The sequence below is a fragment of the Bubalus kerabau genome, chromosome 7 (genome assembly GCF_029407905.1).
Source record: "Bubalus kerabau isolate K-KA32 ecotype Philippines breed swamp buffalo chromosome 7, PCC_UOA_SB_1v2, whole genome shotgun sequence".
Classification (NCBI taxonomy): Eukaryota; Metazoa; Chordata; class Mammalia; order Artiodactyla; family Bovidae; genus Bubalus; species Bubalus kerabau.
Window position 1 is genome coordinate 40,767,126 of NC_073630.1, and position 23,582 is coordinate 40,790,707.

A 23,582-nucleotide genomic window follows, 5' to 3' on the forward strand; every position below is an offset into this window, starting at 1 on the left:
CTCTTGGCTATGCAGTGCCACCTGCTGGACATCCAGAGGCACAAGGCCACCTAGCATTGAAGGGGATGATGATTCTAACACATTAAATCAGCAAACAGAAACTCAGCCCCTCCTTTGTGCCAGGCAGCTGTCAAGTGATAGCTCCACACACTCCATTCCAGGGGTCAGCTTCACCATAAGTCTACCTCAGTTCAGTTCAGTTCAGTAGCTCAGTTATGTCCGACTCTTTGCGACCCCATGAATCACAGCACACCAGGCCTCCCTGTCCATCACCAACTCCCGGAGTTTACTCAAACTCACATCCATGGAGTCAGTGATGCCATCCAGCCATCTCATCCGCTGTTGTCCCCTTCTCCTCCTGCCCCCAATCCCTCCCAGCAACAGGGTCTTTTCCAACGAGTCAACTCTTCCCATGAGGTGGCCAAAGTATTGGAGTTTCAGCTTTAGCATCAGTCCTTCCAATGAACACCCAGGACTGATCTCCTTTAGGATGGACTGGTTGGATCTCCTTGCAGTCCAACGGACTCTCAAGAGTCTTCTCCAACACCACAGTTCAAAAGCATCAATTTTTCAGTGCTCAGCTTTCTTTATAGTCCAACTCGCACATCCATACATGACCACTAGTCTACCTAGGCTGTAGCTAAAGGACATTTAGGATTTGGAGTTAGAATGATTTGGGTTTGACTTTTAGATTTGCTTCACCCTTAAGTCAGCCTCGATGTTCTTAATTGTGGGTTTCAGTATCTTGGGATCTTGGACAAGTATTAAACTTTACTGAGCTTGAGTTTATTGTCTACAAATTAGGAATAATAACACCTAGGGCTTTTTGTGTAGTCTACCTGGAATAATGCATGTTAACACACATTTTGCATACTGTTAAATATAACAGAAATGTAAGACTGTTACATCATTTCTCCTTTCAGTCTCTGATAGGGAAAGCCCACTTGGAAGGTAACATATGCTCTTTAAGTGAACTGAATTGTAAAGAAAAAAGTTATAGCATGAAACAACCATAAATGAAGCTCAGAAAAGGAGAAAAAATATTTTAAAATATAAGGTAAAGAACACATATATACCCTATGTGCGTGCATCTTTTCTGCCATTTAGTCCTTAACTCTCAATCAATTTTCTAAGAAATAAGCCAGAATAAAAAATACTATCACAGTATCACCAAATAATCAGCATGTAAACTAACTGAAGCTCTTTTAAAACATAGCCACATTTGAAAATAGGTTATAAATACCATTTTATTCTTAATAGGGTTGAAACAATATTGGCTCAAATACTAAAACTATATAAAGGGGATTGCACTGTATAAACTCCAAATCAGTGGAATAAAAAGCAAAGAGAAAATTTCCAGTGTAACAACAGCAACAAGAAAAGAAAATGAAAAGTAACAGGAAAGCATAAAAAGAGAGGAAAAAATAAGATGGGAGAAATATTGGGCAAAAGCATGAAATATGAAGAGGTTAAATTTACTAGATGACAAAGTCTTAAATATGAATTAAAAATTTTAAATATATCTTTGGAATTTTTATCAGGCGCATTCAAAATGAATTAAAAAATTAAGGAGTGAGAAAATATGTATTAAATATACAAAAGGTGTGAAGTGGTACAATGATCTGATAAGGAGATTATAAGGTGAGTACTGAGTTAAAGTGAAAGATTATTTTATGTTGATAATTGATACTTTAGACAATAATTTAACTATAGTGAACTTTTATGTACTGAATAACAATATCAATATACATAAGATACAATACCAAGATACATAGAAGGGAATTACCAAAACCATAATAGTAGTTGTAAACTTAAATTCATCTCTCTCAAACTTTGACAGAGAAAAAAAGATAAAAGTGATCAAGGGATAGTAGGGGCTTTAATAGAATAGATGACCTAATGTATGGGCTTCCCTGGAGCTCAGACAGTCAAGAATCCGCCTGCAATGTAGGAGACCTGGGTTTGATACCTGGGTTGAGCAGATCCCCTGGAAAAGGGAACAACTACCCACTCCAGTATTCTTGCCTGGAGAATTCCCAATGTATATATATCATACTTAATACTGCGTCAAAGGAGATCACTCACGTTCTTTTTTGAATCTCCATGGAACATTTAAGAATATTCTAGGCCACAAAGAAAACACCTGCAAATCCTTAAAGGTCAACCAGGCAGGTGTCCTTATAAGGAGATGGACATGTGAACAAAGGACCCAGGGAGAAGGCCTGTGAAGATGGAGGATTAGAATGATACAGCTATACACCAAGAATACCAGAGACTGCAGGCAAACCACCATAAGTGAGGAAAGGGCAAGGAAAACTCCCTGAAGGTTTCACAGGGAGCCTGGTTCTGCAGGCACCTTGATTTCAGGCTTCTAGCCTCCAGAGTATTTTTGTTGTTTAAAGCCCCAAAACCCAAAGCAAACAAAAACCTCTAAACAATCCCCATCAAAGAGACCTCCCCAAACCAACCAAACAATAGTTTTTAACCATAAATGCAGAAATTTGTTCTTAAAGGATGAACAAAGATACAGATAAAATCCAACCATGTAGAAATTAAAATGTTTTCTCTTAATAATTCTTGGGCCAGCCTAAGAAGAAATAAAAAACGGTCACACAAATACAAATATACCAGATGTAATGTATATGTGCCTTAGTCTCAGTATTCCAGATGATCTACAACAGAGGGAGTAACACCATCACGATTAACAGGAAACGTGACTTCTCTGCTAGCTCTGGTTGTACCATATCCTCACAGGGATGTGGCGGAAATTAAATAGCAACAGATATTTGAAGGGTCTCTACAAACTAAAAAGGGCTTACACATGCAAAGTACTACACAGAAATCAAAGAAAGTTCAGGCTTGCACAGTTTCAGTTGTCATATTAGGAAAAGCTCTCTATTAGTGACGGAAAGGGGCTTTTGCAGGTGGCACCAGTGGTAAAGAATCTGCCTGTCAATGCAGGAGACGTAAGAAATGTGGGTTTGATCTCTGCATTGGGAAGATCCCCTAGAGTAGGACATGTAACTTGCTCCAGTATTCTTGCTTGAAGAATCCCGTGGAGAAAGGAGCCTAGTGGGCTACAGTCCATGGGGTTGCAAAGTGTCAGACACAATTGAAGCGACTTAGCAGGCAGTGAAGGAAAAGAAGTACTAGTGAATGTGAGAGAAAATGAAAATGGGCCAAGTCATCCACATTGAGTGGGAACATTGATGTGCCATCTCTGAGATGCACCTTCCCGCTGCCTTGCTGCCTCCTGGCACTGAGGGAGAGGTGTGTGAACTAGTCTGAGAATCCACCCTGAGGGGCACACGCTTCGGGGAGGGGGGATGGTTGACAAAGGCTTCTCCAGAGATCTGGCTCTCAAGCTGATCCTGAAGGATGAAGAGGAACTAAATGGACCAACAGGAAGGGGACAGCACAGTCCAAACCCTTTTGAGACTTGTAAAGTAGTTTGATGTGGTTAAAGTACCAGAGAAGCCCCCCCACCCCCCACCCCCACATCCAAGGTCAGGAGCAGGCGCTGCACTTTGCTGGACCAGCCATAAGGAGATACCCCACGTCCAAGGTCAGAAAAACCCCAGTAAGACCATGGGCACTGGAGTGGCTGTGAGGAGATACCCCATATCCAAGGGCAAAGGAGAAGCCCTAGCAAGATGGTAGGAGGGGCGAATACGCGTTTAGAATCAAACCCTGTTCCCGCCAGAGACGCTCAAAGGGCTCAAACAAACATTGTGTGCACCAGGACCCACGGACCCCACAGAGACTGAGACAGAACTAGGTTTGAGCATCTCCTGTGGAGGTACGGGTCGGCAGTGGTCTGCCACAGGGACAGGGGCTCTGGGTGTCAGTACGGCATAAATCCTCTTGGAGGAGGTCACCATCAACCCCAGTATAGAGCTGCCAGAACTTATACAGGACTGGGAAATAGACTCTTGGAAGGCACAACAGAATCTTGTGCACCAAGGACCCAGGAGAAAGGAATAGTGACCCCACAGGAGACTTGCCTGTGGCTGTCCCGGAGTCTCCGGCAAAAGCGTGGGTCAGTGGTGGCCTGCTGCAGGGTTGGGGGCTCAGATTGTAACAGTACATACCTGGGATCTTTTGAGGGAGGTCACCATTATCTTCATTACCTTCACCATAGTTTCAGTTCAGTTCAGTTGCTCAGTCGTGTCCAACTCTCTGCAACCCCATGAATCGCAGCACACCAGGCCTCCCTGTCCATCACCAACTCCCGGAATTTTCTGGAACTCTCTTATTTTTCAATAATCCAGCGGATGTTGGCAATTTGATCTCTAGATCCTCTGACTTTTCTAAAACCAGCTTGACCATCTGGAAGTTCACGGTTCACGTATTGCTGAAGCCTGGCTTGGAGAATTTTGAGCATTACTTTACTAGCGTGTGAGATGAGTGCAATTGTGTGGTAGTTTGAGCATTCTTGGGCATTGCCTTTCTTTGGGATTGGAATGAAAACTGACCTTTTCCAGTCCTGTGGCCACTGCTGAGTTTTCCAAATTTGCTGGCATATTGAGTGCAGCACTCACACACCATCATCATCCAGTGAAACAGCTCCACTGGAATTCCATCACCTCTACTAGCTTTGTTCTTAGTGATGCTTCCTGAGACCTTGACTTCACATTCCAGGATGTCTGGCTCTAGGTGAGTGATCACACAATCGTGATTATCTTGGTCTTGAAGATCTTTTTTTGTACAGTCTTCTGTGTATTCTTGCCACCTCTTCTTAATATCTTCTGCTTCTGCTAGGTCCATACCATTTCTGTCCTTTATCGAGCCCATCTTTACGTGAAATGTTTGCTTGGTATCTCTAATTTTCTTGAAGAGATCTTTTGTCTTTCCCATTCTGTTGTTTTCCTTTATTTCTTTGCATTGTTCGCTGAGGAAGGCTTTCTTATCTCTTCTTGCTATTCTTTGGAACTCTGCACTCAGATGCTTATATCTTTCCTTTTCTCCTTTGCTTTTTGCTTCTCTTCTTTTCACAGCTATTTGTAAGGCCTCCCTAGACAGCCATTTTGCTTTTTTGCAATTCTTTTCCATGGGGATGGTCTTGATCCCTAACAGAATGTGGTCCATTGGAGAAGGGAATGGCAAACCACTTCAGTATTCTTGCCTTGAGAACCCCATGACCAGTATGAAAAGGCAAAATGATAGGATACTCAAAGAGGAACTCCCTAGGTCGGTAAGTGCCCAATATGCTACTGGAGATCAGTGGAGAAATAACTCCAGAAAGGATGAAGGGATGGAGCCAAAGCAAAAACAATACCCAGTTGTGTATGTGACTGGTGATAGAAGCAAGGTCCGATGCTTTAAAGAGCAATATTGCATAGGAACCTGGAATGTCAGGTCCATGAATCAAGGCAAATTGGAAGTCATCAAACAGGAGATGGCAAGAGTGAACATCGACATTCTAGGAATCAGCGAACTAAAATGGACTGGAATGGGTGAATTTAACTCAGATGACCATTATATCTACTACTGCGGACAGGAATCCCTTAGAAGAAATGGAGTAGCCATCATGGTCAACAAAAGAGTCCAAAATGCAGTACTTGGATGCAATCTCAAAAACGACAGAATGATCTCTGTTCGTTTCCAAGGCACACCATTCAATATCACAGTAATCCAAGTCTATGCCCCAACCAGTAATGCTGAAGAAGCTGAAGTTGAATGATTCTATGAAGACCTACAAGACCTTTTAGAACTAACACCCCAAAAAGATGTCCTTTTCATTATAGGGGACTGGAATGCAAAAGTAGGAAGTCAAGAAACACCTGGAGTAACAGGCACATTTGGCCTTGGAATACAGAATGAAGCAGGGCAAAGACTAAGAGTTTTGCCAAGAAAATGCACTGGTCATAGCAAACACCATAGTTTGGCCCCAGGTAAATAGCAGGGAGGGAACACAGCTCCACCCATCAACAGAAAATTGAAGATTTACTAAGCATGGCCCCGATCATCAGAACAAGACCCAGTTTCCCCTTTAGTCACTCTCTCCCATCAGGAAGCTTTCATAAGCCTCTTATCCTTCTTCATCAGAGAGCAGACAGACTGAAAACCACCATCAGAGAAAACTAACCAATCTAATCACATGGACCACAGTTCAGTTTCAGTTCAGTACAGTCGCTCAGTTGTGTCTGACTCTTTGCGACCCCATGAATCACAGCACGCCAGGCCTCCCTGTCCATCACCAACTCCCGGAGTCTACTCAAAACATGTCCATCGAGTCGGTGATGCCATCCAGCCATCTCATGCTCTGTCCTCCCCTTCTCCTCCTGCCCCCAATCCCTCCCAGCATCAGAGTCTTTTCCAATGAGTCAACTCTTCGCATGAGGTGGCCAAAGTATTGGAGTTTCAGCTTTAGCATCAGTCCTTCCAACGAAAACCCAGGACTGAAATCCTTTAGGATGGACTGGCTGGATCTCCTTGCAGTCCAAGGGACTCTCAAGAGTCTTCTCCAACATCACAGTTCAAAAGCATCAATTCTTCGGCACTCAGCTTTCTTCACAGTCCAACTCTCACATCCATACATGACCACTGGAAAAACCATAGCCTTGACTAGACGAACCTTTGTTGGCAAAGTAATGTCTCTGCTTTTCAATATGCTATCTAGGTTGGTCATAACTTTCCTTCCAAGGAGTAAGCGTCTTTTAACTTCATGGCTGCAATCACCATTTACAGTGATTTTAGAACCCAGAAAAATAAAGTCTGACACTGTTTCCACTGTTTCCCCATCTATTTCCCATGAAGTGATGGGACCAGATGCCATGCTCTTCGTTTTCTGAATGTTGAGCTTTAAGCCAACCTTTTCACTCTCCACTTTCACTTTCATCAAGAGGCTCTTTAGTTCCTCTTCACTTTCTGCCATAAGGGTGGTGTCATCTGCATATCTGAGGTTACTGATATTTCTCCCAGCAATCTTGGTTCCAGCTTGTGCTTCTTCCAGCTCAGTGTTTCTCATGACGTACTCTGCATATAAGTTAAATAAGCAGGGTGACAATATACAGCCTTGGCGTACTCCTTTTCCTATTTGGAACCAGTCTGTTGTTCCATGTCCAGTTCTAACTGTTGCTTCCTGACCTGCATACAAATTTCTCAAGAGGTAGGTCAGGTGGTCTGGTATTCCCATCTGTTTCAGAATTTTCCACAGTTTATTGTGATCCACACAGTCAAAGGTTTGGCATAGTCAATAAAGCAGAAATAGATGTTTTTCTGGAACTCTCTTGCCTTTTTCATGACCCAGCGGATGTTGGCAATTTGATCTCTGGTTCTTCTGACTTTTCTAAGACCAGCTTGAACATCTGGAAGTTCACGGTTCACGTATTGCTGAAGCCTGGCTTGGAGAATTTTGAGCATTACTTTACTAGCGTGTGAGATGAATGCAATTGTGTGGTATTTTGAACACTCTTTGGCATTGCCTTTCTTTAGGATTGGAATGAATACTGACCTTTTCCAGTCCTGTGGCCACTGCTGAGTTTTCCAAATTTGCTGGCATATTGAGTGCAGCACTCATACATCATCATCATCCAGTGAAATAGCTCCACTGGAATTCCATCACCTCCACTAGCTTTGTTCATAGTGATGCTTTCTAAGGCCCAATTGACTTCACATTCCAGGATGTCTGGCTCTAGGTGAGTAATCACACCATCATAATTATCTGAGTCATAAAGATCTTTTTTGTACAGTTCTTCTGTGTATTTACCACCTCTTCTTAATATCTTCTGCTTCTGTTAGGTCCATACCATTTCTGTCCTTTATGGAGCACATCTTTGCATGAAATATTCCCTTGGTATCTCTAATTTTCTTGAAGAGATCTCTAGTCTTTCCCATTCTGTTGTTTTCCTCTATTTCTTTGCATTGATCGCTGAGGAAGGCTTTCTTATCTCTCCTTGCTATTCTTTGGAGCTCTGCATTTCAGATACTTATATCTTTCCTTTTCTCCTTTGCTTTTCACTTCTCTTCTTTTCATAGCTATTTGTAAGGCCTCCTCAGACAGCCATTTTGCTTTTTTGCACTTCTTTTCCATGGGGATGGTCTTGATCCCTGTCTCCTGTACAATGTCATGAACCTCCATCCGTGATTGCTGCACTTAGAGCGTCACTAAGAACAAAGCTAGTGGAGGTGATGGAATTCCAGTTGAGCTCTTTCAAATCCTGGAAGATGATGCTGTAAAAGTGCTGCACTCAATATGCCAGCAAATTTGGAAAACTCAGCAGTGGCCACAGGACTGGAAAAGGTCAGTTTTCATTCCAGTCCCAAAGAAAGGCAATGCCCAAGAATGCTCAAACTACCACACAATTGCACTCATCTCACACGCTAGTAAAGTAATGCTCAAAATTCTCCAAGCCAGGTTTTAGCAATACATGAACTGTGAACTTCCATATATTCAAGCTGGATTTAGAAAAGGCAGATGAAGTAGATATCAAATTGTCAACATCCACTGGATCATGAAAAAGGCAAGAGAGTTCCAGAAAAACATCTATTTCTGCTCTATTGACTATGCCAAACCTTTGACTGTGTGGATCACAATAAACTGTGGAAAATTCTGAAAGAGATGGAATACTAGACCACCTGACCTGCCTCTTCAGATATCTGTAAGCAGGTCAGGAAGCAACAGTTAGAACTGGACATGGAACAACAGACTGGTTCCAAATAGGAAAAGGAGCACATCAAGGCTGTATATTGTCACCCTGCTTATTTAACTTATATGCAGAGTACATCATGAGAAACACTGGGCTGGATGAAGCACAGATGGAATCAAGATGGCTGGGAAAAATATCAATAACCTCAGATATGCAGATGACACCACCCTTATGGCAGAAAGTGAAGAGGAACTCAAAAGCCTCTTGATGAAAGTGAAAGTGGAGAGTGAAAAAGTTGGCTGAAAGCTCAACATTCCGAAAACAAAGATCATGGCATCCAATCCCAACACTTCATGGCAAATAGATGGAGAAACAGTGGAAATTGTGACAGACTTTATTTTTCTGGGCTCAAAAGTCACTGCAGATGGTGATTGCGGCCATGAAATTAAAAGACGCTTACTCCTTGGAAGAAAACTTATGATCAACCTAGACAGCATCTTAAAAAGCAGAAACATTACTTTGCCAACAAAGGTTCGTCTAGTCAAGGCCATGGTTTTTCCAGTATCATGTATGGATGTAAGGGTTGGACTATAAAGAAAGCTGAGCACTGAAGAATTGATGCTTTTGAACTGTGCTATTGGAGAAGACTCTTGAGAGTCCCTTGGACTGCAAGAGATCCAACCAGTCCATCCTAAAGGAGATCAGTCCTGGGTGTTCATTGGAAGGACTGATGTTGAGGCTGAAACTCCAATACTTTGGCCACCTGATGCGAAGAGCTGACTCTCTGGAAAAGACCCCCTGATGCTGGGAAAGATTGAGGGCGGGAGGAGAAGGGGACGACAGAGGATGAGATGGTTGGATGTCATCACTGACTCAATGGACATGAGTTTGAGTAAACTCTGGGAATTGGTGATGGACAACAGGGAGGCCCTGAGTGCTGCAGTCCATGGGGTCACAAAGAGTTAGACACGACTGAGTGACTGAACTGAACTGAGCAGAAAGTACCAGATATTCAAAAGGAATAGAAGGTTAGAAAAAGTAAGCAAAGACCACACAGTGAAATCTATTACATAAAGACTCAGACTTTATCTGGAAGGTGAAGTGATTATAGCATGTTCGATGGAAGAATGACCTGGTTTAATCTGGGTCAGAGACGGAAGTCTGGAGGCAGTACCTGGGAGTTCAAAGTCCAGACATCAGGTGCTGTCCAGCCTGTGGTCCAATGGTGTTCAAGGCCATCTTCTTAAAATTTAAATATATCTTGTCAGCCCCCTACTCAAAACCCTGGTTTCCCCTTACCAAAGCCCACTGGACCTGCAGGGCCTGACCTTTGACCACCTTTCCATCCTCATCTGATGGCACTCTCTCCAGTCATTGCACTCAGCTTCCAGAATGTTCTGAACCCTATGCTGCCTCATACTATTCACTCTTGCTGTCCCTTCTTCAACTGACTGGCTCCCATTCTTGCTTCAGGTCTGAGAGGCCTTCTCTGCAGGGAAACCCTCTTCCCAATTGTCTTTCTTATCACTTACTACCGCCTCTAAAGCTAGTGCTAATATGTTTTTAATTAAATTACTGAACAGTCCATTGAATCAATAAATGAATAAGTGAGGAAAGAGATGATTAAGGTTAAAAAGGATAACAGCAATGTATGAAAGAAGACAGATTTGAAAAGCACCATAGAGGAAGAATTATGTGGAACAATCTCACGAGAAGAGTGAGGGAAAGAATCTAGGATGATGCCCATGTTTGGGCATTATTAATCCAATTAGATTAATATTAAGTAACCTAATTAACTTAAATCTAGTTAGAGAATGTGAGCAAAGCATGTTTGGAAGGGCAGGATAATGAGTCCAGGTTGAGGAATGTTAAGGATGAGATGCCTGTGAGATGCAGCAGGGGAGGGTCCAGTGAAAGTCGGCATGAGGTTTGTAGTTCACGCGAGAGGTTGAGAGGCACTTGGGAGCGGCAGCACACAGGACCACCTGAAGCTGTGGAAAAGATCCCTTTAAGAGAAAGCCAAAGACTCAGTCACAGAAAATCCTCTGTCTAGACACATTCTGGGAAGAAAAAAATTAAGAAAATGAATAGAGCAAGGAGGAATACAGAAAGAGACGGAGTCACAGAAGCCAAGCAGGAAGTTTCTAGAGGACCAAATGCCACGGGACCAGATGTGAGAGAAAGGCTAAAAGCAGCCCATAAAATGTGGCAATTAAGAGCTCCCTGGTGACCTGGGTGAGGGTCTTTCAGGAGGTAGAGTGAAGCTGCAGAAAAAGTTAGTAAAATTTAGTCACTAAAAAGAGTGAATTATAGTAAAACTCCCAAATATTTTAATCCAGTCTTGGTTAATATTCAAAGGAACTTGTAAGTAACAAGTTGTGATGGAAATCTCTGAGGGACAGAGGTTGTCAATGCAAGTGCTTTAGTGAATGCATGTATTAAGTAGTGTAGCTTTAAAAAAAAAAAAAACAAGAGAGAAGGATATGTAATATTTACAAAGAAGTTACCACGAAGAAAGAAACAGAAAGCTATGCATGTAAAGGCCATGCTTAAATTAATATTTATATGTGGATATACATTTCTTGCTGTTGTAGCTTTTGTCTAGTTTACCAAAAAGGACAAACAGCTTTCCAGGCACAGTGGGTCTTCAGTAGTTACTTCCCACAGACGGGAGCCTGCGAACTTAAAACTGTACGTTTGCTATGGGGACCTCCATGGGGACCTGAATGCTTGTCACCAGAAATGGAATTAGCTCCTGCCAGTGTGATGATTAACCCACTGACTTCCACTTCACTGACCTGGTTGTCAACAATTAATCTGCATGGGTTCTCTCCTGATGTTCAAGCTGGTTTTAGAAAAGGCAGAGGAACCAGAGATCAAATTGCCAACATCTGCTGGATCATGGAAAAAGCAAGAGAGTTCCAGAAAAACATCTATTTCTGCTTTATTGACTATGCCAAACCTTTGACTGTGTGGATCACAATAAACTGTGGAAAATTCTGAAAGAGATGAGAATACCAGAACACCTGATCTGCCTCTTGAGAAATCTGTATGCAGGTCAGGAAGCAACAGTTAGAACTGGACATGGAACAACAGACTGGTTCCAAATAGGAAAAGGAGCTCGTCAAGGCTGTATATTGTCACCCTGTTTATTTAACTTATATGCAGAGAACATCATGAGAAACGCTGGACTGGAAGAAACACAAGCTGGAATCAAGATTGCCGGGAGAAATCTCAATAACCTCAGATATGCAGATGACACCACCCTTATGGCAGAAAGTGAAGAGGAACTCAAAAGCCTCTTGATGAAAGTGAAAGCGGAGAGTGAAAAAGTTGGCTTAAAGCTCAACATTCAGAAAATGAAGATCATGGCATCCAGTGCCACCACTTCATGGGAAATAGATGGGGAAACATTAGAAACAGTGTCAGACTTTATTTTTCCGGGCTCCAAAATCACTACAGATGGTGACTGCAGCCATGAAATTAAAAGACACTTACGCCTTGGAAGGAAAGTTATGACCAACCTAGATAGCATATTCAAAAGCAGAGACATTACTTTGCCAACAAAGGTCCAGCTAGTCAAGACTATGGTTTTTCCAGTGGTCATGTATGGATGTAAGAGTTGGACTGTGAAGAAGGCTGAGTGCCGAAGAATTGATGCTTTTGAACTGTGGTGTTGGAGAAGACTCTTGAGAGTCCCTTGGACTGCAAGGAGATCCAACCAGTCCATTCTGGAGATCAGCCCTGGGATTTCTTTGGAAGGAATGATGCTAAAGCTGAAACTCCAGTACTTTGGCCACCTCATGTGAAGAGCTGACTCATTGGAAAAGACTCTGATGCTGGGAGGGATTGGGGGCAGGAGGAGAAGGGGACAACAGAGGATGAGATGGCTGGATGGCATCACTGACTGGATGGACGTGAGTCTGAGTGAACTCCGGGAGTTGGTGATGGACAGGGAGGCCTGGCGTGCTGTGATTCATGCGGTCGCAAAGAGTCGGACACGACTGAGCAACCGATCTGATCTGATCTGATCTGTATACTATCATGCTTACAAGATTTTTACAAGTAAAATAAAACATTCATTCCCTTTTTAATTGACATATAATTAACAAATACTAATAGTGTAATTTAAGGTGTACAATGTGTGGATTTGATACTATTTCTTTTTTTAGAATATAAGGCAAAGTCTCCTTCTTTCAAAGATAAAGAAATGGAGGTTCCTAGGTTTCTTCTTAAAAGGGCCCTTCCTGTCCTAGGACATGCATGTGTGCATGCTGTGGCTTGTTATGTCTGACTCTTTGCGACCCTATGGACTGTAGCCTGCCAGGCTCCTCTGTCCATGGGGAATTTTCAGGCAATAATAACCAGAGTGGATTGCCATGTCCTCCTCCAGGGGATCTTCCCAACCAAGGGATCAAACCCTTGGCTATCATGTTTCCTGCATTGGCAGGCAGCTTCTTTGCCACTAGCACCACCTGGGAAGCCCTAGGACATATCATACTGGATGATGATTATGTTGTTTCTTTCTCCATTTTCATTACTTCTTTAGCTACTAGAGAGTTAAGATTAAAGACTTTCCCACATTAATTGTTTATACTTCCTACTCTGTAAAATAGGTTTTATTTTCTATTCTGTAAAATATTTAGTGTAATCTTAGTGTTTTTCTCAGTGACTGATGGATAGTAAACATGTTAAAATGTTAAGCCTTTGTCGTATTTCTTGTAAGCATTCTTTACAACTGTTTTCTGCCTTTTAATTCTGTCTGTTCCTTTGATGTATAGAAATTATTAATTTCTATGATGTTGACTCAACTTCTCGTGTGATTTCTATTATTATGTTTAAACACAGGAGATTTAAACAATTGGAAGGACTGATGCTAAAGTGAAGCTCCAGTTCTTGGCCACCTTATGCAAAGAGCCAACTCATTGGAAAAGACCCTAATGCTGGGAAAGATTCAAGGCAAAAGGAGAAGGGGGAGGCAGAGGATGAGGTGATTAGATTGTATTATGGACTCAGTGGACATGAGCTTGAGTAAACTCTGGGAAATAATGAAAGACAGGGAAGCCTGACAGGATGCAATCCATTGGGTCACAAAGAGTCAGATACAACTTAGGGATTGAACAACAGCATATATGTAAGTACTTTGATGATCAATTCATAGGAGTCTTAGGTTTCAAGAAAGAATAAAATCTAAATGACAGGGAAAGTGGGAATACTTGGTATTTCCATGGTATTCCTATTCTCTTGGTTAATCAGACTGATTTTAAAGCCATAAGGGATAGAACCAACACTGCTAAGGTGGAAAATAAGCTCTTTATGGGCACGTAACTGCTCCAAATGAATGTTCAATCAATTAGAACCTACAGTTCTGTAGAACCTACTGATGAGAGAAGTCAGCCATTGTCAATAATCTTTGGGACAAATTTTGCTCTTATTTACTATTATTAATATAATAAATGACAGCATCCTAGAACTTTTTGTGTATTACTCCTAATTGCCACTTTTAAAATAAGAATCTTTCAAAATAAGTACTCTACAGATGAGCAAATGAAGGCTCAGAAAGGTTAAATAACTTGCTCAGGTTTACCTAGAGTATAAGTGGTGGGATTTGAACCTAGATCTTTGCGATGCCAAAGAATCACATTTCCTACTATTTAGGCTGCCTTCTCGAACCCTATCTACCTCATATAAAGGGCTTCTAATATGCAAGGCACAAGGATAAGTACTTATCTTATTTGCCCACAGAGTAATGAGATGGATATTATTAGTAATCTTTTGATATTGATATCACTGGTAAGATTTTAAAACTGGTAATTAAAAAGATGATTTTGAACAAAAGGGAAAGGACTCAATCACTAGGAGCCAGTAAGGCTCTGCTTGGAGTAAATCATGCCTACTTATCCTCACTTGCTTTTTAACTTGGTCAACAGCTGATAGACTAGCTGACAGATCAGAAGAGTGGTGGAGTTACTCAGGTAAGCATTTGAAAAAATCTTTCTTATTTCATGAGCAGTCTGAGCTAGAAGATAATATAATTCAGTGAACTCCACCCAAAGAGCTTTGACTAATGGACTGATGTTCTTAGACCAAATATTTTTGATTTATTAATTTACTAGGATAAGGACTTGGATAATATCAACTCTGTTGATGCTGTAAAGCTGAGAGGGCTAACTGATACATGAGATGGATGAATCTAGATCCAAGATAATTTCAACAGATTGGAATGAACAGATCCTAATGAGCTGAAATTGCACAGGGCTGAAAGGGAAGACCTTCAGTACATTCCAGGAAAAATACTCAAATACTAGCTGGGGGACACAGTGCTTTATAGTTTGTGGTGAAGAGACTAAGGAATGATGTATCCAAAGAGTCAGGCAATGGCAGGATGCATGGCCTGCGATGTAGTATTTGGATGAGAATGCCCATGGCCCCATGTCTCCACTCTTTCATGGTGAGGCTCGTGCTGTACGTTCAAAGACTATGATAAACTGCAGGAAATTTCTATCACGTGGGTTGTTTAAAAGTATGTCTCTAATCACATGATCAATAGTTAACAGAACTGGAAAGGTTTAACTTAGAGCAGACTTGGAGGAGATCGAATGTCTGTCTCCAAACTTCTGATGGGCTGGAGGAGAGACAAGGAAAAAGTCCTTGGTGTTAGGTGGGCTTGGAGAGTAGAACGAAGAGTGGAGGTTAGATGAGGATGGACTTTGGCTTCGCGTAAGGAAGAACTTTCCAACACAGCCATAGAAAAATGAAATGAACTATTTCAAAGGAGTCAATTCCTTAATCTAGAACTCTTGCTCAGTCAGAGGCAGGATGACTGACCTTTTGGGAAAGATGCTGCCAGGCAGAGGAGGGAATTTTACCATTCAGAGGAGGCTTGATCCATGACTGCCAAAATTCCCTCTTACCAGAGATTCTATAATATTCTGAAAATAAAACTTGGATGTAAAAAAAAGGTAGCTGATATAAGAAAAAGTGATGAGTATGAAAAAGAACAAAAAGCATAAAAGTTCTAAAATAAACAAGAAATGACAAGTTAGTTACATGACAAGGTTGTTCCCTAAAACTCTAGCTAGCTATTTAGTTTATTTATCTGGCCTAGTTCCCAAACCTCGTCAGTGTATCTGAAAACTCACTTCTCTGAGCCACAGCTGGAAGGCTTTGACCTAGCAGATCTGGGCATGCTATAATTATAAAAAAAAAATTCTCTCAATGATTCTGATGTTCAGGCAATTTGGGGGAACACTGAAATTTTAGACTTACTTATACAAATTTTTGTATTTTGCATAATAGATGTGTATGAATATGTGCTATGTTGAAAAAAACAGTAATAATAATGATTCTAATCTACCTGTTGAAATTTAAGGCCACTATAGTTTAGTATTTGGAATGCAAAGTAGGAAGTCAAGAGATACCTAAAGTCATAGGCAAGTTTGGCTTTGGAGTACAAAATGAAGCAGGGCAAAGGCTAACAGAGTTTTGCCAGGAAAACATATTGGTCATAGCAAACATCCTCTTCCAAAAACACAAAAGACGACTCTACACATGGAGATCACCAAACTGTCAATATCAAAATCAGATTGATTATATTCTTTGCAGTCAAAGATGGAGAAGCTCTATACAGTCAGCAAAAACAAGACTGGGAGCAGCAGACTGTAGCTCAGACATGAACTCCTTAAATTAATTAAATTCATACTTAAATTGGAGAAAGTAGGGAAAACCATCAGGCCAGTCAGGTATGACATAACGCAAATCTGTTACAATTATACAGTGGAAGTGACACATAGATTCAAGGGATTAGATCTGATAGACAGAGTGCCTGAAGAACTATGGACGGAGGTTCATGACATTGTACAGGAGGCAGTGATCAAAACCATCCCCAAGAAAAAGAAATGCAAAAAAGCGAAATGGTTGCCTGAGGAGGCCTTACAAACAGCTGAGAAAAGAAGAAAAGCAAAAGGCAAAGGAGAAAAGGAAAGATATATCCATTTGAATGCAGAGTTCCAAAGAATAGCAAGGAGAGATAAAAAAAGCCTTCTTCAGTGAACAATGCAAAGAAACAGAGGAAAACAACAGAATAGGAAAGACTAGAGATCTCTTCAAGAAAATTAGAGATACCAAGGAAACATTTCATGCAAAGATGGGCACAATAAAGGACAGAAACAGTATGGACCTAACAGAAGCAGATGATATTAAGAAGAGGTGGCAAGAATAAATAGAAGAACTATACAAAAAAAAGATCTTAATGACCCAGATAACCATGAACTGTGATCATTTACCTAGAGCCAGATATCTTGGAAGGTAAAGTCAAGTGGGCCTTAGGAAGCATCATGATGAAAGTGAGTGGAGATGAAGCAATTCCAGCTGAGCTGTTTCAAATTCTAAAAGATGATGCTGTTAAAGTGCTGCACTCAATATGCCAACAAATTTGGAAAACTCAGCAGTGGCCACAGGACTGGAAAAGGTCTGTTTTCATTTCAATCCCAAAAAAGGGCAATGCCAAAGAACGTTCAAACTACCTCACAATTGCACTCATTTCACATGCTAGTAAAATAATGCTCAAAATTATCCAAGCTAGGCTTCAACAGTACATGAACTGAGAATTCCCAGATATTCAAGTGGATTTTGAAAAGGCAGAGGAACCAGAGATCAAACTGCCAATATCTGTTGGATTATAGAAAAAACAAGAGAATTCCAGAAAAACATCTACTTCTGCTTTATTGACTATGCCAAAGCCTTTGACTGTGTGGATCACAACTGTGGAAACTCTTCAAGAGATGGGAATACCGGAGCACCTTACCGGCCTCATGAGAAACCTGTATGCAGGTCAAGAAGCAATAGTTAGACCAGACATGAAACAACAGACTGGTTCCAAATTGGGAAAGGGGTACCTCAAGGCTGTATACTGTCACCCTGCTTATTTAACTTATATGCAGAGTACCTCATGTGAAATGCTGGGCTGGATGAAGCACAAACTGGAGTCAAGATTGCTGGTAGAAATATCAATAACCTCAGATATGCAGATGATACCACCCTTATGGCAGAAAGTGAAGAAGAACTAAAGAGCCTCTTGAAGGTGAAAGGGGAGAGTGAAAAGCCTGGCTTAAAACTCAACATTCAAAAAATGAAGATCATGGCTTCTGGTCCCATCACTTCATGGCAAATAAATGGGGAAACAATGAAAACAGTAAGAGACTTTATTTTCTTGGGTTCCAAAATTACTGATGATGGTGACTGCAGCCATGAAATTAAAAGACACTTGTTCCTTGGAAGAAAAGTTATAACAAACCTAGACAGCATATTAAAAAGCAGAGACGTTACTTTGCCCACAAAGGTCTGTCTAGCCAAAACTATGGTTTTTCCAGTAGCGATGTACGGATGTGAGAGTTGGACCATACAGAAAGCAGAGTACCAAAGAATTGATGCTTTTGAACTGTGTTATTAGAGAAGACTCTTGAGAGTCCCTTTGACTGCAAGATCAAACCAGTCAATCCTAAAGGAAATCAGTCCTGAATATTCATTGGAAGGACTGATGTTCAAGCTGAAGCTCCAATACTTTGGCCACCTTATGCAAAGAACCAACACATTAGAAAAGATCCTGATGCTGGGAAAGATTGAAGGCAGGAGGGAAAAGGGACAATAGAGGACAAGATGGTTGGATGGCATCACCGACTCAATGGACATGAGTTTGAGCAAGCTCTGGGAGATGGTGAAGGACAGACAAGCCTGGCATGCTGCAATCCATGGGGTTGCAAAGAGTTGGACATGACTGAGTGACTGGATAAAAACAACATAGTTTAATATTTAAGCACCATTTCTACAGTGGAAGCAAACTTGCCTTTAGTATTTATTCTAAGATCTAACAGCATAGAACATAAAAGTTCAAAATATCCCATCTCTTGCTTTATAACCTTTAAAGAACTGAATAGATCATTTGTAGATTTTCAGCACTGCCTAGATAACATATGTTTTCAGAAGTAATGAAAGATTTTTTCCTAAACAAATAACAGAAATTTTCAGATAATTAGGTAGAAAAAAGCAAGAAAATGGATGTTGTTCAGACATATATGTTGTTGTTTAGTTGCTAAGTCGTGTCCACCTTTCTTGTGACCCCATGGACTACAGCCCACCAGACTCCTCTGTCCATGGGATGTCCCAGGTGAGAATACTGGAGTGGGTAGCCATTTCCTTCTCCAGGGGATCTTCCTGACCCAGGGATCTAACCTGTGTCTCCTGCATTTCAGGGGGATTCTTTAACACTGAACCACCAGGGAAGCCCCTCATACATATACACTTTTTAGCTTAACTAATTTCCTCCCCCACCTTAAGTTCCCATGTGGATAGGCAAAGTCTCAGAAAGTGTAAGAAGTCATGCTCTGTTAAAGCTCATTAAAAGCTTACTAGTATTAATAAAAACCTGTGTGGGGATGTTAAATAAATCAATATTTAATTTCTTAAAATTACAAATATCAAAACTTAAATGTTTCCTTAATCTTTTATGTTCAACTTACACATCTTTTTATAAATCTAGTTAAAAAAACCATTTTTTAAGGAAGCTTTTAGCACTCAGTTAAATTCAAGGTGGTCAATTTTAATATAATAAGAATGGCATTATTAAAGTATTGATTAAATCCTAACTCTCTCCACTTACAAAGAAGGGGATACTTTCCAAGAGTGGTGTCGGTTTTCAAGCATTTCTTAGTGGACACTGTAAGAACAAACTCCTTTCCCTGAGGAATATACTAAGAGGGCCTTTGGTCATAAACCTGTTTCCTCTCTGTTCTCATAAAGGGCTTCAGATGGGACAGGACAGCACTCTATCATCATCCTTTGATTCAGAGGTAATCCATTGCCTGTGACTTTCTGGATTTTGAGGCACATGGTTTCAAAGACATGTTTTTTAGCTAAGGCATCCCTCCCCAGTTCTCAGAGGATGTGGGTATGTATTGAAAGAAGAAGGAGATGAGTCTGCAGTAAGTTTCCTGTAGAGTGAAAATCCACAGTTACTGAAGATTTGAAGAAATAATGAGAATGAAGGCATTCACACAACACATCCAAATCCAGAAAAAGGGGACTTTTAAATATATAGAGCCATAAAAGCAATATTAGGTGACACTATATGTATTTTCTGAAAGTTAAACTACATACTCAATTCCTTTACAGACTTTACACTAACTGACGTAGTGATACTGACACTATAATTATTGCTCAAACATCTAACACAAAAGTCCTTTTACTTGGTTCCTTGATATCTGGGCGTCTTGGTGTCTGCTCCGTGCATGTCATAGTGAAAATGGTCACAGCTGATAATAAAGTGGCCGATCAGATAATGCCAAATTTTGATCAACGTTTATCTGAGGAGAGATGAGAACTTTACCAAATTCTAAACTAGAATTAATAACAGAGAAGAGAACTTCTGAAGTAACTGTTTAGGTGCATCCATAGGTCCTTTTAGTCATGATTTTGACAGGGCAAATATTTTCAAAACTTTTCCTCTATTGGAAGGAAATGTTCTACTTACAGATGCACAAGACTATGAGAAAAAGGAGGTATGTGGCCAGTTCCCGTAAAACACTTTTAAGGTATTTCTCTCGGTCAGTGCTGCTTTCCTCCATGAGTCTTGTTCCCCAGAGACCTTTAAAATAATAATAAAAGATGTCATTTTATTTTTCAAAAATCTCATGAATGGTGAAAGAAAAAAATACATAAAAATAGTATACTTTAAGGGTTTTCCTGTTTCTTTTTTTTTTTTTTTTAGCATGCTCTAAAAAAACTGAGAAATGGTTTTAGTAGAAGTACCTTTAATTTGGGAATACATCAGTCTCCACTGTCTCACCTCCACAAGATGTGCAAAACACAAGGCAACAATCTGATCACTGTCTAAGCTCCCAACCTCATTAGAAAATATCTTAGTAAAAAATTAGAAAGAGAAGAGGAAATTTGGGCAGCCTGTGAAAGGAGGTTAAATAATTGTGCATACATATCAGCTCTTCCTATATGCAGGAGGAATTATCATACTACTAAATTAATTATCCTCTTAAGTAACTACATTGTAAAGGATACCTTTTAGGTCACCTCTGATAAAAAGAAGTCCTGGTTGGAGCATCACTTCATCGTGGAAACATCTATCAATATTCTAACACACTGGTATAAAATCTCTGCTCTGTACCCATTTTTGCCTTTTAAGAAATTCAGCGCTGAGTGATTACACTAAATATGCTTAGCCGAACAGATTTTTAAAATTTCAATTAGCAGATGATTTTTAAATTAAAAGCAACAACTCATCCGCCTTCTCTCTCTCTCTTTGGAGAAAGAGTAAAATCAGCAACCGTGCTCCATATTTTAGCAGATGGAAAAAGTGTTGGGCCAGCTGAGCAAAGATGACATAAGCCTTGGTGAGCTGGCTGGAGAGAGATCCCGCAGTTTTGGACGCGGCCAGCAGACAGACATGGTGGCCGTCCAAACCCCCGCTAGTGAACAATGTGGTCAAGTCACATTACTGGTTACTTGGAAGAGCCTTAGCATTTTCCAAAAAAGACAAACCTCTCAATCCTTTTTGTTAGATTAACTCGGCTGTTAATGGCAAATTGCCTCCCACTTGAGTCCACAGACTTTAACCCCTTCCTCATGGAAACTCACACAGCCACTGACGCCACAATCAAGCCACAGAGAATGGGGGGAATGGTATATGGTCTTGCACTCGGAAGAAATGACTTCATCTCTAGTGTTTATGTACTTTTTAAGTCTTATAATCATACATTAGTTCTACTCCTAAATTGGGGTATTTCATTTCCTTTTCTTTTTCTCTCCCAAATTTCTTTTGGAAAAATCAGCATCTGCCTTCAAAGACACTGTGTTACGCGTCCTGGGTTTCACCACCCCAAAAGTGGAGCATAACTTATGACCAGGTTTGCTTCTGCCAAGATCTGGTAGTTGTCAGGGAATTACTCACTCAGAAGAAATGCAGCAAGTAGAATGTTTGTTCGCCGAAACTCTATCATATTAAAGAATTATTACAAATTTAGATGACATGGAAAATTACAACTCAGAATAACACAGAGGCAGCCAAATATTAGGCTCAGTAGCCCTGGACACGACCACACCATTTCTTTGAGTGTATTTCTTTTGGAGGCCAGGCCTAAAATATACACATAAGTGGAAATTGCTAGTCCCTTGACCATCAGGAGAGACGGCTGCCTTGCTTCACTTGGTCAGTGATTTCACTCTTTCCCATGGTTTATAAACAATTATGCACTAAGGAAAAGTCATAGTTCTTAATATTTACAAATGGTTTTGCTTGACCTATAAATAGAAAAACCAAACTCCTATCAAATTTTCTTTAAGCTAAATTTGCAAGAGTTGATAGTAATTTAATTCTAGCCCTTGAAGGAAACATTTCAAACAAAAAGAAGCCCTTTTATTTATATTTTATAAAAATGTATTTCTATGCATTTACTTTTTCTAAATTACTCTACCTACCTCCTCAAATATGTATTGCTATAAAAATTTCATACAGTTTCCCTATTGGGTGTATATATGTAGGGTCAGTCTTCGGATACAGGGAACCCCTCACATCTTGATGGGTAAGAAATGGCTGCAACTACAAATGGGAAAAATAGCTGTCCTATAGCCAACATGTTTCCCGTGTTTAGCAAGAATGATACAATAGGAATGGTTAATGGTAGAGTTCAAGTCCAAAATGGCAGCATTCTTCAAAAGTAACTCTTGTCTTTTCCCATCATTGTCCCAGCTGTGGACGGAGTACCTAAAGGTACTCACGTTCTGTAGATAACGTGTCTCCATCTGTTAGGAGACTGTGATCTGAGAGGACAGGGAACAATACGCAATTTCCTTCCTGTGTAAGAAGGTGCTTAGTCAATGCCAGAGCCCAAAGTCAGAGCACATTACCTAAATAGTGTTCCTTATTAATATGCATATGGGGAATCCTGAGATGGATAATCCAAAACAGCAAAAATGTCTCCAACATAACTGACTTTGATGGGGCTTCCCTGGTGGTCCAGTGGTTGGGACTTTGCCTTCTAATGCAGGGGATGTGGGTTTGATCTCTGGTCGGGGAGCTACGATCCCACCTGCCTTGCAGTCAAAAAACATAAAACGGAAGCAGTATCGTAACAAATTCAATAAAAGACGTTAAAAAAAAAAAAGGTCTACAAAAAATAAATCTTAAAAAAAAAACTGCAGGCTTCCAATGCAAGGGTCATGGGTTCAATCCCTGGTTGGAGAACTAAGATCCCAAAGGCTGTGTGGCGCAGCCAAAAAAAAATTTTGAAAAAATTCCATTTTGCAACTCTTTTATCCAAATGCTTCTAAGTGAAAATCTCTCAGTCGTATCCGACTCTTTGAGACCCCTTGGACTGTACAGTCCAAGGAATCCTCCAGGTCAGAATACTGGAGTGGGTAGCCTTTCCCTTTTCCAGGGGATTTTCCCAACCCAGGAGTCAAACCCAGGTCTCCTGCATTACAGGTGGATTCTTTACAAGCTGAGCCATAAGGGAAGCCCAAGAATACTGGAGAGGGTAGCCTGTCCCTTCTCCAGAGGATCTTCCTAACCCAGGAATTGAACCGGGGTCTCCTGCATTGCAGGCATATTCTTCATCAACTGAGCTATCAGGGAAGCCCAAATGCTTCTAAGCCCTTTTTATTTTGCAATTTATAAAAAATATCACAGTGAGAACGATATAATGAACTCTCATGTATCCCTCACCCAGCTTTAACAATTACCATCAACTCCACACCAACCTTGATTCTTCAAAATCCTCACCGACTCCTCAATTTTTTTTGTTGTTTCTTTGTATTTTTTTTTTTGGTTATGCCACAGGGCATGTAGGCTCTTAGTTCCCTGACTAGGGATGAAGCCCCTTTCATTGGAAGCACTGAGCCTTAACCACTGGACTGCCAAGGAAGTCCTCCTCAATTATTTTGAAACTAATTGCAGTGATCATATCATCTCATCTTGTTAATATA

The 23,582-nt window shown here is 40.7% G+C and overlaps 1 protein-coding gene across 2 annotated transcripts in view; it reads right to left on the bottom strand.

The window, feature by feature from the left end:
• Positions 1 to 23,582, bottom strand: part of PKD2 (polycystin 2, transient receptor potential cation channel) — a 61,665-nt gene that overhangs the window by 31,751 nt on the left and 6,332 nt on the right. The window contains exon 2 of one of the 2 annotated variants that reach the window (XM_055588078.1): positions 20,119 to 20,232. The exons of the other annotated variant lie outside the window; for it this stretch is intronic. Within the exon in view, the coding sequence (XP_055444053.1) occupies positions 20,119 to 20,232 (114 nt within the window). The remainder of the gene's footprint in view (positions 1 to 20,118; positions 20,233 to 23,582) is intronic. 2 annotated transcript variants of the gene reach the window in all.